At 33.3% G+C, this 14,637-nt stretch overlaps 1 protein-coding gene across 1 annotated transcript in view; it reads right to left on the bottom strand.

Moving 5' to 3' along the window:
• Nucleotides 1-9,305: 9,305 nt before the first annotated feature.
• Nucleotides 9,306-14,637, bottom strand: part of LOC110381138 (nephrin) — a 418,561-nt gene continuing 413,229 nt past the window's right edge. The window contains exons 20-22 of the mRNA XM_064042420.1: nt 12,210-12,601; nt 11,146-11,422; nt 9,306-9,524 (exon numbers count right to left, since the gene is read on the bottom strand). Coding sequence (XP_063898490.1) covers nt 9,427-9,524; nt 11,146-11,422; nt 12,210-12,601 — 767 coding nt within the window. The 3' untranslated portion in view covers nt 9,306-9,426. The remainder of the gene's footprint in view (nt 9,525-11,145; nt 11,423-12,209; nt 12,602-14,637) is intronic.

Raw genomic sequence — 14,637 nt, 5'->3', positions numbered from 1 at the left:
GAATATGTAAAATACCTCGTTTGGACTTATATTCTTTGTATTGATGACAACTTCCCACTTGTATGGATAGTGACAACTATTCGTATCACTGAAAAGCTTTAAATAAATAACCTTTTTACAAAAAAATTAAACCGACTTCCCAAAACACTAAAAAGCAAAAAAAAACGAATTTTAGGTGCATCGGCCTAGAAGTCGGTGGCAAAATTAACTTAGTAACATCAATTAGACACCGACTTCTAGGCTTTTCAATTTGCAAAATATGATTTTTGTTAATTCATATAATTTTCATCTATAGTCGATAAGGTAAGAAAATTAATTAAAATTTTCTAGTATTTTTCTCTACAGTCGATAAGGCAGGACTCGATGTTAATTTTTATTTCCAATAATTATCTTTAGCCGTTTTCTCTAATATTGACAAATTTTTGTATACTAAAGAGAATTTTAATTCTACAAAACAAATAATAGTTTTAAAAAACAAACTAAAAAGTAGAAAATAAATAATAGTTAAAAAAAACTAAAAACACGCTTTTTATAGAAAAAACGAACTAAAAAATAGAAAATAAATTTTAATGAATTTAAATTAAGAAAACAGTGTTAAAAATTTCAATGAATATAAATTAATAATAGTGTGAATACAAAAAAAAAATATTTAAAAAAAGCGTGGGGTGCTTTTTAAGATATTATCGAAATGAAAATCACTGTACTCATATCTGTCAATAAAATATTTATAACTATTGACACCATGCACCCCACGCTTTTTTTTAAATATATTTTTTTTGTATTCACACTATTATTAATTTATATTCATTGAAATTTTTAACACTGTTTTCTTAATTTAAATTCATTAAAATTTATTTTCTATTTTTTAGTTCGTTTTTTCTATAAAAAGCGTGTTTTTAGTTTTTTTAAACTATTATTTTTTTTCATTATATTAGCCTTAAAGGTTATTCTTTGTATTCCTTTATTTACAAAAGGGTTTTCGTAGATTACAAAATGGTTACGTATTAAGCTGTCAAGTTTTCAAACAGTTTTGTGATCAAAGGTTGGAAAAAATCTAGTATTTCTTTTCTTATTTTTCTTTCAAATTACCCGACCCCAACATGGCTGGGAAAAGGCTCGGAAGATGATGATGATGATTTTTGTTTCAAATTCTTAAAAAGTAGAGTCAAGTTTTTTGAAATGTCAATCCATTGATTAACATTCGTTTGGAGCGCTTCCTCAGAAACGAATCGATCAAACTTCAAAAAAACTACATGTCTTTGTGTAAAACTAAATAAGACCCGAGTACCTAATAGACAAGTTACTTTCCAAATAACACAGTTGGCACCGAAGGGGATGAATTTTTTGACGCGTTTTAGTTTAGTATAGTGTCTTTTTTTTTGTTTTACTAGGATATTTTTTTATAAGTATTGTAAATATGTAAATAAATGACATGTTGGTTTTAATTTACACCGTTTTCTCATTAACACTAGTTTTCTTATTAATCAGCTTTCACATTTACAAAAAAAAACTAAATTAACCGGTACTACAGGGTTAAAAAAACGTTATACTTAATACTTGAAACCTGAGCTATGCTGTGTATGCGCGGAAGTTTTACCATCTCCGAAGGGGTTCAAAGAGACGAGGGAGAGGGGTGAAAGGGTGTCTTATCTCAGCCGGGGGGCTTTACAGACTTGTAACGTTGTAAGTTTTCCACTACTTGCGTGTCCTTTTGATGAGTTCGCGTATCTGAGGGTTAAGTTTGTGTGCCTTTTTTTATTTAAAATAAAATGTTGTTGTTGTAGTAGACTGGCGGTTTTTCCACAGGTTCACTCGGGGAACTAAATTCCGTACCGGGATAAAATGTAGCCCATATTACTCGAGAAGAGTGTGTCTTTCTAATGGTGACAAAATTTTAAATCGGGTCAGTCGATTCTGAGATTTTAGGGAGCTAAACACAGACAAACAAAAAAAATTGTTTCTTCTCTATTATATTAGAGAAGTTTAGTTCTTTCTTATTATGTGTATACATAAGCCGGATGTTTCTTTTTGATCCGGGTGAAACTAAAAAAAACCGTTTGCTAATAATATTACTCCGACTTTCTTGTATTAATTAAGGAATTAATGACTAGTATCCTAGTATCTAAGGATTACAAACATGACGCGTATTCGCCCGTATTACCCAACATCACTTGAAGGTACACAACGTTCTATTTACACAAATTTTCTTCTAAATATCTTCCAAGCCCGTAGCCATAATGGTTTCTAAGAGTACCCGCAGACAGCCAACTAAAAAGTCGGCCGACAGTTGACCCGATAGCTGGCAAAAACTTTTAAAGAAAGTCTTGATTCCAATCAGAGTTTTCAGTCGGTCTGATACCGGCCAAATACCTGATCTTTGTAATGTGCGTACTACCATTCATCTTCATACTTATTAATGAGCCCATGTCAATGAACATATTTGGCAGTCGTTACGGGCAGTTAAAACCCAGTCCGTCAGTCAGTCTTAAGTCTGACAACCAGTGTAACCAAGGGGTATTGGGTCAGAGGTCTAACCAAGGGGTATTGGGCAATTAATGTGACGTTTCATAGGTGCCTGCAAAGGCCTATGTGAAATAAAAAGATTTTGATTTGAGGGTATGAGGAGGTCAGATAGTCGCTCTTTATAAACTGGTACTCAGCTGCACCCGTTTAGACTGGAAGCTGACCAAGACAGTTGGGAGAAATCTAAGCAGATGATGATATATTATTGAGCACAAACAAACTATCGGCCGACTAAAAGTTTGCAGTCTACCCGGTACTAAGTCGGTTTTATAAATAACCTCTTGATAATCTTATCTGTAGTCGTTGTGAGGAGGGTTATGGGATCTCGAGGCCTACCCGACCGAGATAGTGGGAAGTAATGCTTTTGTGTTCTCGTATTTAGCTGGGAAACTCTAATAGTTGGTTGGGAATGTGGTAGAATTTGTGGAATTAAGAAATCAGGGCTTTTTGGGTTGGATTGAATGCGTGTTTTTGGAAGCCATTTTTATTTATTTAAACTATGGTACCTATGGCTGAACTAAAACATGTAAGATAATTATACTAGCTGCCGCCCGTATAGTTCGGTTATATCGCGTTTTCAAGATAATTATTCAAAAGTCCGGGATAAAAACTATCCTATGTTCTTTCTCAAGGTCAACTTTATCTCTGGACCAAATTTTATTAAAATCGGTTCAGCGGTTTAGACGTGAAAGCGTAACAGACACAGACGCATTACTTTCGCATTTATAATATTAGTAGGGATACCACATCAAGACTACATGGTTATAGCTACATACCTATCTTCGTATCTTCATATTCACACCTTACCCTAATTTATACACCAACACCATTCCATCTTTACCACTGCATAATTTTGAACTGGAACTCTGAAATTAACCCTCATTATCTCCAAAGCTTAACAATTAATTGAAATGGGCTTGTAATCTTCCCCAATTGCTGTAAAATGGACCCTGATGACCATTAAATTTAGCGAACGGAGTTTTATTAAACTTTTTCGAGTTTTTATAATGACGTGGTAAAATTTTGAAAATGGTGTGGTCTGATTTTGGATTCAATAAGACTGTTATATTGAATCTTCTTCCTCTTATATTATTTCTTTAATTTAAGGTTTTATTAGCCGGTATGGTGGTGGTGTATATTAATCACCATAGTAACTTGTTTTAAGTCGTGGTGGCCTAGTGGGCAAAGAACCAACCTCTCGAGTATGCACCAATTATAAAAACTTTAAATTATAAATTAATACCAATGCAACTTTTCTAAGTTTGTATGTACTTTCTTAGTATATCTTAGATACCATTGACTGTGTTTCGGATGGCACATTAAACTGTAGGTCCTGGCTGTCATTGAACATCCTTGGCAGTCGTTACGGGTAGTCAGAAGCCAGTAAGTCTGACACCAGTCTAACCAAGGGGTATTGGGTTGCCCAGGTAAGTGGGTTGAGGAGGTCATATAGGCAGTCGCTTCTTGTAAAACACTGGTACTCAGCTGAATCCGGTTAGACTGGAAGCCGACCCTGGAGTTGGGAAAAGGCTTGTTTTAAAAAGTTTTTCGTCGGTCCAGTCTGGTTTGGAAAACCAAACTAGAGATAAGGCTAGGCAAATAAAGTAATATTACTGCTAAGTTCAACCAATTATCATCAAAATTAATCCAGTAAATTTTTTGAAAGCCACCCATCCCCACCCATCCGACCATACCTGCATGGAAACTTTCGTGTTTATAATATTAACAGGATTTACCTTAATACTAAACAATAATACTCCAATATGTATTTCATCCGCATCGAACGTTGAACTTCAATCGACAAATTGAGCCAAATTACCAACTTTGCCTTTGCAACTAAAAGCACATATAAAAATAATAACAAAAAAAAATACCCAATAACTTTTGATCGCTGACAGGTTAAAAAAACATTTAAAATAAATTGAGATATTATTTTGCGAATAAACGCATAACAATTTTCAAAATGGCGTCGATCCTTTAACAAAATTGGGGCAGTTTTCGATACATTTTTGTTTTTGGTGTTAAAAAGTGAATTGGACTGCAAATTGTGTTGAATTATGCACTTAAGTAAGGTATGTGTGATATATTGGATTATTTAGTGGTAATTGGTGGTATCTTATACAAGGTTTAGATATGTATATATGTACATATATTCAAAGGTCAGTCACAATTTTTGCACAATAATCTCACAAAATATTTTGTATAAAATGTTGCTTAGACCACATTATAGCTCTCAAAAAGTAAACAGATTTCCTAGAGACAAATTTATACCTTGCATGACCAGACCTAATTGTATAAGTACTAATTTGGTATTAAAAACAGTAGTACCACTTGTTTTTTAATAATTATTGAGTCTTGATTAATAATTAGAGAGTATATGATGCGGTTATTGTCAAAAAATGATAAATTAGTCCTATGAGATCAGCTTGGCATAATTGGATAATTGGTCTATCCGACAATCTTTCTCGATGAATGGGCACTGAAAAAAATTCTCAAATCGGTTCAGTACTTAGCTCCTGAGATTAATGGAAAAACAAGGCGAGGCACGAGGCAAGGTTCTCGTGGTTGCTTTTAAAAAGTCTCCCTGGTCAGGGTTTACACTCATAATTAGCAATTAAAACAAGTAATTTAAATAGATGATTCACTTGATTTATTTATTTCAATTTACTCGGGAGGTCCGATCGCTACGACAGCTCGAGTAAGAATGCCCGAGTCTGGCGAGCGCTCGGCCTTTTATAGTAGAAATGGGTGCGTCATTCATTCAGTCATTCATTGAACAAAACACCAATCTCCACACATTAAAATTAGTTTTTACATTAAAATTGCTACTATTTTATAAACAAATGTTTTAAATCAATTAACATGCGTAAATCTATTTTTAATTCTAACACGTGGTAAAAATAATGAATGTTTTTTATTTTTGAAATGTAGTTCCTCACCAACATGATATACATTGAAATAATCTCTACTCTTACCATAGTTACTAATTTTGATAATAAAATGATTTAAATTACAATTTTTACTTAATTACAATCAACAAATTTGATTCAATTTTGAGGTTATTCCGGGCACGTGTTTTTGTTTGTCATCCTATTGTGGCGAGCCGCCGACATGTATATTATGTACTATATACATATGCCATAACATCATACATCCCTACATGCCATACCTTGCTATATTAATCCTTCGAGTAAACAATAATAATTCGCTCCGGATTTATCCGAAGTTTGTCTTAATTAACAGAAACGTATCAAATACGACGGAGCTATAATTAGACAATGTCAATATTAACATTGTCTTAGTGACATAACAACTCGACATTCAGCATACTAATATATTATTATAAAGCTAAAGTCTTTGTTTGTTTGAACTCGCTAATCTTAGAAACTACTGAACCATCATCTTCATCTTCCGAGCCTTTTCCCAACTATGTTGGGGTCGGCTTCCAGTCTAACTGGATGCAGCATAGTACCAGTGTTTTACAAGGAGCGACTGCCCTATCTGACCACCTCAACCCAGTTACCCCGGCAACCCATATTACACTACTGAACCAATTTGAAAAATCTTTCGAGTGTAATTTAGATACCCCACTTATCCAGGAAAGCTGTAAGTTGTGATTTTTATCCGGATGCGCGGAGTTGATCACACTTACCTTCTTATTTATTACCAGCCGTTTTACCGCGGTTTCGCCCGCGTCCCTTGTGAACTACTGCCCATACCGAGATTAAATATAGTCTAAGTTACTCGGGAAGAGTGAACCTTTTCAACATCGAAAGAGTTTTTAAATCGTTCTGTAGTTTCGGAGCCTTTGGGGTACAAACAAAAATGGTTCACCAATTACTTTTTATTTACTTACATTGTATCATTAGTACTTTTTATTACTCGACTGCCAAGAAAAGCGTTATATTTTTCGTGCTTTATAAATAAGGACAAGCACACGATCATTGGAGCCTTTTGATCGTCCCACTGCTGGGCTGCGGCCTCCTCTCAAACAGAGAAGGATTGAGCATTAATCACCACGCTTGCTCAATGCGGGTTTGTGATTTCAGACTTAATAGTCCAGGTTTCCCCAAGATGTTTTCCTTCACCTTTTTGTCAGCCATTGGTGTTCAAGATATACTTAGAAAGTACATACAAACTTAGACAAGTTGCATTGGTACATTGGGATCGAACCCGCGCCTTCATACTTGAGAGGTTGGTCATCATTGGCGTACCCTGGTCAAATGTTTACAAATATTGATTCTCACTGAAGCGAAGCCAAAATATTTGCCTTGTCAAGTTCCCATAACTTTTATGGGGAACACAAATACACTTGTAGATGTTTGAGTATTCTATGGGATATCATGGTTAAGTAGCTTTGTTTAGTAAAGGAAAGTTTTTTTTTTGGGAAATTTTGGACGACTAATTAGGGATAAAGAAATGTGAAGTGGTAGCCTGTTTGTCGGTCTATCTGACAGGCTTTCACGTCATAACTATTGGACCGATTTAAATGATATTAGCATACAGTCTACTAGATCCTGAGAAAGGAAATTTAAAATACTTTTTATCCAGATGCGGAAATTTGGCTAATGAGTAAAAAAACAACAAACAATTATTATAAATTCACATTTATTATTTCCAAATAATTGTACATCACAAAATTAAGAAAAACAAATAATCACTTAAGATTGTTTTTACAAAATGCTAGTTAGTAAGTAATTCTTACGGAAAATAATAATTAAATGCTCAAAGCAAATGGTACAGTCGCTACCAAGAATAAAAACGTGTTTTATGTAAGAAATTAAAATTTCTTTGTTTTAAGTAAATTATAATTTAAAAACGTGTTCGTTTGGGGTTAGTAGTCAATTCGCACGACTTAAAAAATCTTTTTTTTTGTTTATGCAACTCGCACAAATGTGAATAAAGTGGGCGAATCGAACTAAAGTACAATCAAGTAAAAAATAGTTACAATAAAAAATATCGTACACAAAAATTATATTTTTTTAGTCGGAATTGGCAGTTTCGTGCCAGTTAAATTGCGAATTGACTACTCACGTTGAGTGTGGTAACTAAATGAATTTAATAGCGACTGTACCATTTAAATACCTATAAAAATCTAAGTCATGGTACTATTTTTTAAACTTAAAATAACGCTAATCATAAACTTGTCAGCAATAAATTTTGGTCTGTTTCAAACACAATTAAAATAAATATGTAAAAACTATTTTAATTATTATATTAAAATAAAGTATTTTAATCTCAGTACTCAGTTCACGAACTTTAAAAAATAATTATATTTTTATATAAAAAAAAAAACTTTTTGTTAGTGACATATTAATTAAGAAATTATTTTTCATTTTTTTATTTTAAACGATACTGTTTAGCTATGATTAATTTCTGCAAAAAAAAAATAAAAATAAAATGCAATTTTAAATTTAACTTTAGGCCAGATTTCAATTTTTTTTTTCAAAATTAAAGATTTAAATCAAATCCCATCGTGAACTGAGGTATAATTATTCATGCAAGTGATATCACATTAAATATTTATATTAATAATATTTTATTTATATATAATTTACATTGAAATAACATCGCTTTTCCCTTTACGAGCAAGCTTTCCATACTCCGAAATATTTTTAAATCAACAATTCGAAGATATTCAACATTTCCACTTTTCAAGTGTAAATACAATCTTAATACTCGTATATTTTTCGGAAACCACCCACTTTCCTTTATCTTTTCTTTTAAAAACAAAATTATTTTAACATAAAAGCTCGATTTTGTGACAGTAATCATTATTTTTAAGATACATGTTTTAGTAATAACTATTTAACTAGTATGGCAACTTTTCGTATAACATACTTAATATTTACATTATTTACATTCACAACGTAATTATCTATATTTGTTTTACCTAGTCTCCTTTAGTCAATTTTTGATTAAAAACTTGTTAAGTGATTTTTAGTTTTTATCAAATTTTTAGTTTAGCAAACAAGTCACTTTGAACAAAAGTGTAAAAAAAAGATTCTGCGTTCATTAAACAGTTATCAATCTTAATAATTAATTACAATAATGTAATCAAATAATTATTTTACCTAAACTGTGTGTAATTTTACACAAATTCAGTCTTATACATCTTGAGTAAGATGCAAAACTATTTTACAAACTATTATTTCGTTCTATCAAAATTGACATTTATATCGTTCATTCTAAATATCATAATCAATTCAATAAAAAGAAGAAAATTTTCACATTCACTTGACAAATAAATTAATCAGTGTTTTAAAAGATGAAATTATACAAAACAATAAATTGATCGTGTCGAATAAAATTAGCGAAACATTCATATAATTCAATTGAAGTCGAAGAAAAAACAAAAATCACACAAAAAATTAAAAAAAAAGAAAAAAATCACAACGGACGGGTCCAAATTTTCACACCGATTTTTAACGCAATTTTATCACATTAATCGTACACTTTACACTTTTTCACACCACTTAAACTCGGTTCTAACTATCTAGGCCATTTGCCTGTAAAAGTACACATAGAGGCATATTACCTAGTCCACTTTTGTAGGTCACTTTGTCTGAACAAACCACAGAGGAAGGAGAGATAGCGGAGATACCATACGGGTGGTTAAGCGCCTTCTTGTAGGTCAAGCAACGTACGGTAAGTTCCTCATCAAATCACCAATATGTTAAAGATTCGTCTTGATTGATTGGTGATTTCATTTTGAAGGCAATGGGTTGCACCTAATGAAGGCGTATGAGGATGGAGCCAGTAACGTTCCTCGTCCTCCGAACACCGGCATATTGTCGCGCTACTTTCTTAGATTTTGCGTTATGACATCTCCGCTAGTCATTTTGTTCTCCATGGAAATGTTGGCAGCACTCAAAGTGCATTGTCCTTTTAATATTTTTTGTCTCAGTCGCATTCCTTGCTTCCTTTAGTATGTTCTAGAGTGGTGTCGGTAGATATTGTCACACATTTTGGCTCACTAGGCATTTGTGTCGGTGAATTTCCTGCAAAAGAAATTTTGGTATGTTAACATTATGTCGGTGAAAAAATGTAGGTAAAAATTGTTGGTACAAACATTGAGAAGGTTGTGTTTTTCCAAAAGACACATTACAATGGCTTAAGTTAAGCTCATCATTATCATTTGCCTAGCGAACTAAGTTGGGGTCGGCTTCCAGTCTTACCGGATGCAGCTGAGAACTAGTGTCTTACAAGGTGCGACTGCCTATCTGACCTCCTCAATTCCCAACCCCGGGCAACTCAATACCCACATAAAACTTAAGTTAAGCTGTCACAATTTAAAAAATAAATAAAATAAATTTTCTGGAACTTCAATAATACCTACTTATTTGACAAAAATTAACCTTTGTCAGCAATTTTCCTATAGGAATATAAATAACGTTTCTCCAACCGTGATTCTGAATATAATAATGTAATTACTAGAGATTGTTGGACATTACCGATCTCTGAATACATTTTATGAAAATGAATTAATCTGAAACCGCAGATCGATATTTACGGTAACAAAAACATTTTAAGAGGAAAACGGTTTTATTATTGATAAGTGGTTTAATAATAACTGTCCTGTATATACTAGCGATTTTCCCCGGCTTTGCACGGGTGGATTAATTTATGTGCAAAAGTTTGAAAATTTTTGAAAAATCTAAACCTTTGAAAAAGTTTTGAAAAAATAATTCTATTATCAACTATTTATTTATTTTTTAGTACCTAATTTTCAACTCTTTTCTAGATTACAAAATATATGTTACCGTATAAATTTAAATCTTTCAAAAACAATTCGAAATTGATAAAGTAGGTACATTTAAAAAAATCCTAAAAACATAGTTCCCTTTGCAACAAAATTTTGTTCACGAATGTACACAAAAAAAGTAAAAGACAATTAATTTAAAAAAGAAACTGCACATCGGACGGTCGCAAACAGCGATGTTTTACAAACAAGATGAAACTAACAAGATAATTAATTATTCCTTGAAAACCTAGTAAATGAGAGACTTTTTCAATGAAAACATAGATAGTTGCACTTTTTATTTCGTTTTGCTAGATCTTGAAAAGGAAAAAAAAGTCCTTTGATATTTGCTAATCTTTTTTTAAACTCCTTTTTTATGGAGAAATATATGCTTTTTTGTTTGAGATTTGCCTACTGGTTTAGATCCATTTTGTATTTACCTCTACGTGTAAGTTGGTTTCTTCTGACTACAACTTTGGGATATTTTCAAACTGTCTGCTTTTTTGTCAAGACAATACAAAAAAGAGGATATAGATAAATAGATATAACTTTGCCTTTGTGAATTAAAAAAATTAAAGCTACGAGCATACCCACAAGTATTTAGTGAGTAAGAAAGTTAATTTGAAATCACCAAAAACCGGTGCAAGTCAGTTAGGTGTTTTATTTCATGAAAGCGGATGAGTTATACTTGTACCTACCTATACTTGTAAATGTACATGCACATTGTCTTTGTATGCGTAAGTTACGGAGCTCTCAGTAGTGGCCGAGTCTTCGAGTATACAAAGACCACAGGTATGAGTGTGTACACACACAAGTAGGTATGACTCACCCACTTTAATGAAATAAAGCATTTTATCAAATAAATATGTTTAAAAACTCACCATTTATCCTACTAGGTTTCAAATGTGGCAACGTCGCAGTCCTATCTAGGACGCTTTTATTGAAATACACGCTATTATTCTCAGTATTGAACCTCACTGGGGGAGAGTTATTACAACTTCTAGAGTCCATGACCAGGGACCTTGGTTCCAGGTGGTACCTGGGTTCGAGTTCAGGCATTTGCGTCAGGTTCAATGGGTTCCTATTGGGGTTGCTGTAGAGAGATGGCGGGGGCGGTGTTGCGTATAGTTCTGGGGGCAACAGTTGTTCCGCGGGCAGCTGGAAAAAAATTGGAGGTTAGGTTGTATTGAATTGTAGCCTTATAAGTAAATGAATGTTTAGTGACAAAAAGTTGGTACATAGTTACACATATTTCAACTTAGTTCATCTTTACAGCAGTAAGAAAACTTTGTGGAACTAAGGACCAATATTTTATTTTTAAAAATTGGTACATATATTATATATATATATATATTATGTACATATCGCCATTGCACCGCTTGGTTGACACCTACAATAAACAGTTTGGCTCTACTGATATCATGTTTCTCAGCAAAGATGTGTTTAAGAGCGAAATCATAACTATATTAAAGGATCACAACTCTGGTAATTAGCTAATAAGTCTTTTTAATGTATTCCACTATAGCTAGTTATTCTGTATTGTAATCTGTGGATAACGTGTTGAGTAGTATATTTGTTACTTTATTATAAGCTCTATATTGTATGCCTACTGTGTAATATACTGCTGTTTGTTATTCCTTTCAAATAAATAAAAAAAATAAGAATGAATGACATACATGGAAACATAAACATACAATGGGCATAACTATTTAAAGTAATATTATGAATAATTGGAGTAAAAATCGCAGGAACAATTTAAATTGTAAGAGGGTTGTTTTCTTTTAAAAACCAATCCATGTCCAACTTTATTTCTTGACCGACAGGTATAGGTAAATGTATTAAGTTGTTAAAAAGTAGCTCACAAACAGACAAATGAAATTAGGTACCTAATACTAGTTTAAAGTCCAAAAGAAACCTTAGTCAACGTGATACTTTATATACTTACCAAACCACTAGTATTCAAAGGCAATGCATTCTTATACTTCAACCAATCTTCATACACCTTATCATACGGCTGTCTATGACAATCATTTGGCCCAACATTGGCCATATGCAAACTACTCATTGGGCCCAAACTCTGTATACTTGGACCAAGATTTGGCATCTGCAATGTTGGCGCATAGGTTGGTCTTCTGTAGTCCATTGGTCTGACTTGTATGTATTGGTTGCAAGGATCGATGTTATGATCATAAAACCGTTCGCAATTCGTCGTCATATCGTATTTATCCGTAGTTTTAGATATCAAAGGTCTTATTGAGCTGTAGTCTGTAGTTGAAGACTTATTTGAGCAGCTGTCGCTTATTTTTCCATCTAGAGGTATTATGTCGGGATTTTTATCTGAAAGGAGAAAATAAATCTTCTTTTAGTACGAGCGAGTGTATTTGATGTTTTTGGGTTCGTAATTAGCGGTTTTTACTTTGTAAATGTGGGTCTGAAAGTACGGGGGTTAGGGAAAAGTGGCTGTGTATTTAAAATATACCCCTTGTAGAAATGAGCTATGTATAAACGCATACAGTTCTCTTAGAGCCCACACACTGCAAACTAAACAGTTGGCCAACAAATGACCCAATGTTTGGCAATATTTTTTAAAGAAAATCTTGATTCCAATCAAAGTTTCCAGTCGGTCTGATACCGGCTAAATACCTGATCTTTGTAATGTGCGTACTTCCATTCATCTTCATACTGATTGATGAGCCCAAACAAACTATCGGCCGACTAAAAGTCTGCAGTGTACTTTTAAATAAAAATAAATAAAACAAGATACCACGTCTAGAAATGAATGGAAAAATATTTGAAGACTTTTCCTTTTTTATTGCTTCTGTTGAATCTGAAGTCAGTCGAGATAAATCAAATATTTTTGGCAGCCCTCTCAAAGGCTTGCTTTCGAGGAAAAAACGTTTTTTCGCGAACTGAGGATATTGAAAGCAGAGAGCAAAGCTTCACATTCGATAAATACCACGATTTATGTAAGCTTCTGCCAACGGATTTATCCACTTCTTGGAGGAGCTACTTCCTGCACCCGGGTAAAAGCTAGTAGCCTATATGTTATTCTAATATCTTTATTACTGCCAAGTTTCATCACAACCCAACCGAAATTATTGCGTGAAAGGGGTACGTACAAACAACTACGTAGGTATACCTATCTACTTATAATAATTCAGCTAAATATAATACTGCCAATCAAAATTCATTTCAATAGTTGTTGCGTCAACCAGCTTCAAACACCTATGTACATACAAACTTTCCCGTCTATAATATTAGCAGGAAACAATAGGAAATTCAAAATCACTCTAAAAGCCAGAGCTATTCTCGTACCTTCCATTCTAAAACCGTCTAACTAAAACAAAACAACCGAAAGGACCATAATCCGATCTTACCTCACCACAGGACCAAAATGCTATTCAAATTGCCCAGACCGAGGGTAGTTCAATTAAATATTCAGAACTATATCAGTGGTTAGTCAGGTTTACAAATTCATTTGTCTAGCTTTTGTCCAAGCGGTCTTAAGGGGTCAGACCGGCTTAGGCTGGTGTATACCGGTATATACCGGCACAAACGGGTACAAACCGGTACATAGGTCTAAGCTTGGCAGTATACAGGTTATCTTAAACCTAGGAATATGCTGTGTAACTGGAAGATTAGCTGTGGGAGAATTTCTGCTTGGATTTTCAGTGTAAGACGATTCGAGAATATGTATGAAAATTCCTGGTGTATTGGAGTAACTATATGTACATACATGAAGAAATACTACACTTTTAGGTATACATATTTGATGACCAACCGACTTTGATAACCTATTAAAAAAACGTGATTTTAGTGCTAGATTTAATTCAACAACTTTCTTCAAGATTAAACCTAGCACTACTGATTTAAACCTAGCACTTAAACTGGTATTTTTTAAGACCACGTTTAATATAGGTATAAGGTTGTAAGAATTTATACTTAGATACAAATGACTATTACATTATTATTACCAGAATAGAAACAATTAAGTATTACGCCCACCAATCACAATATCTTAGGCAATTCGAAATGTGGAAAAAACCAATAACTATTTAGCCACTACAAAGAACGAAACTACTAATATTTCAACTAACAACAAAAGTAATAAAATAACATACCCTCACAAAAAAAAAAACAACAAAAAGTTATTATTTACTCAGATCCAATAAAAACGATAAAAGATGGAAGATTTCTCGAACGTTCTCAAAGTTTCCACGTCACCATGGCAACGGTGTTGAGAGTCAAAACCCATGGAGGGAGGAAAGATAGCGGAGATGCCATAAGGAAGGTAGGTCAGGCGCCTTCTTGTAGGTCAAGCAACGTACGGCAGGCGTGATCAGGAACTACCGAACTACTAACGAGGTTATCGG

This window comes from Helicoverpa armigera, chromosome 28 (assembly GCF_030705265.1).
Source record: "Helicoverpa armigera isolate CAAS_96S chromosome 28, ASM3070526v1, whole genome shotgun sequence".
NCBI classification, from domain to species: Eukaryota; Metazoa; Arthropoda; class Insecta; order Lepidoptera; family Noctuidae; genus Helicoverpa; species Helicoverpa armigera.
Note: the sequence above shows the minus strand (reverse complement) of the source record. Positions and strands in the feature narration are given on the sequence as shown.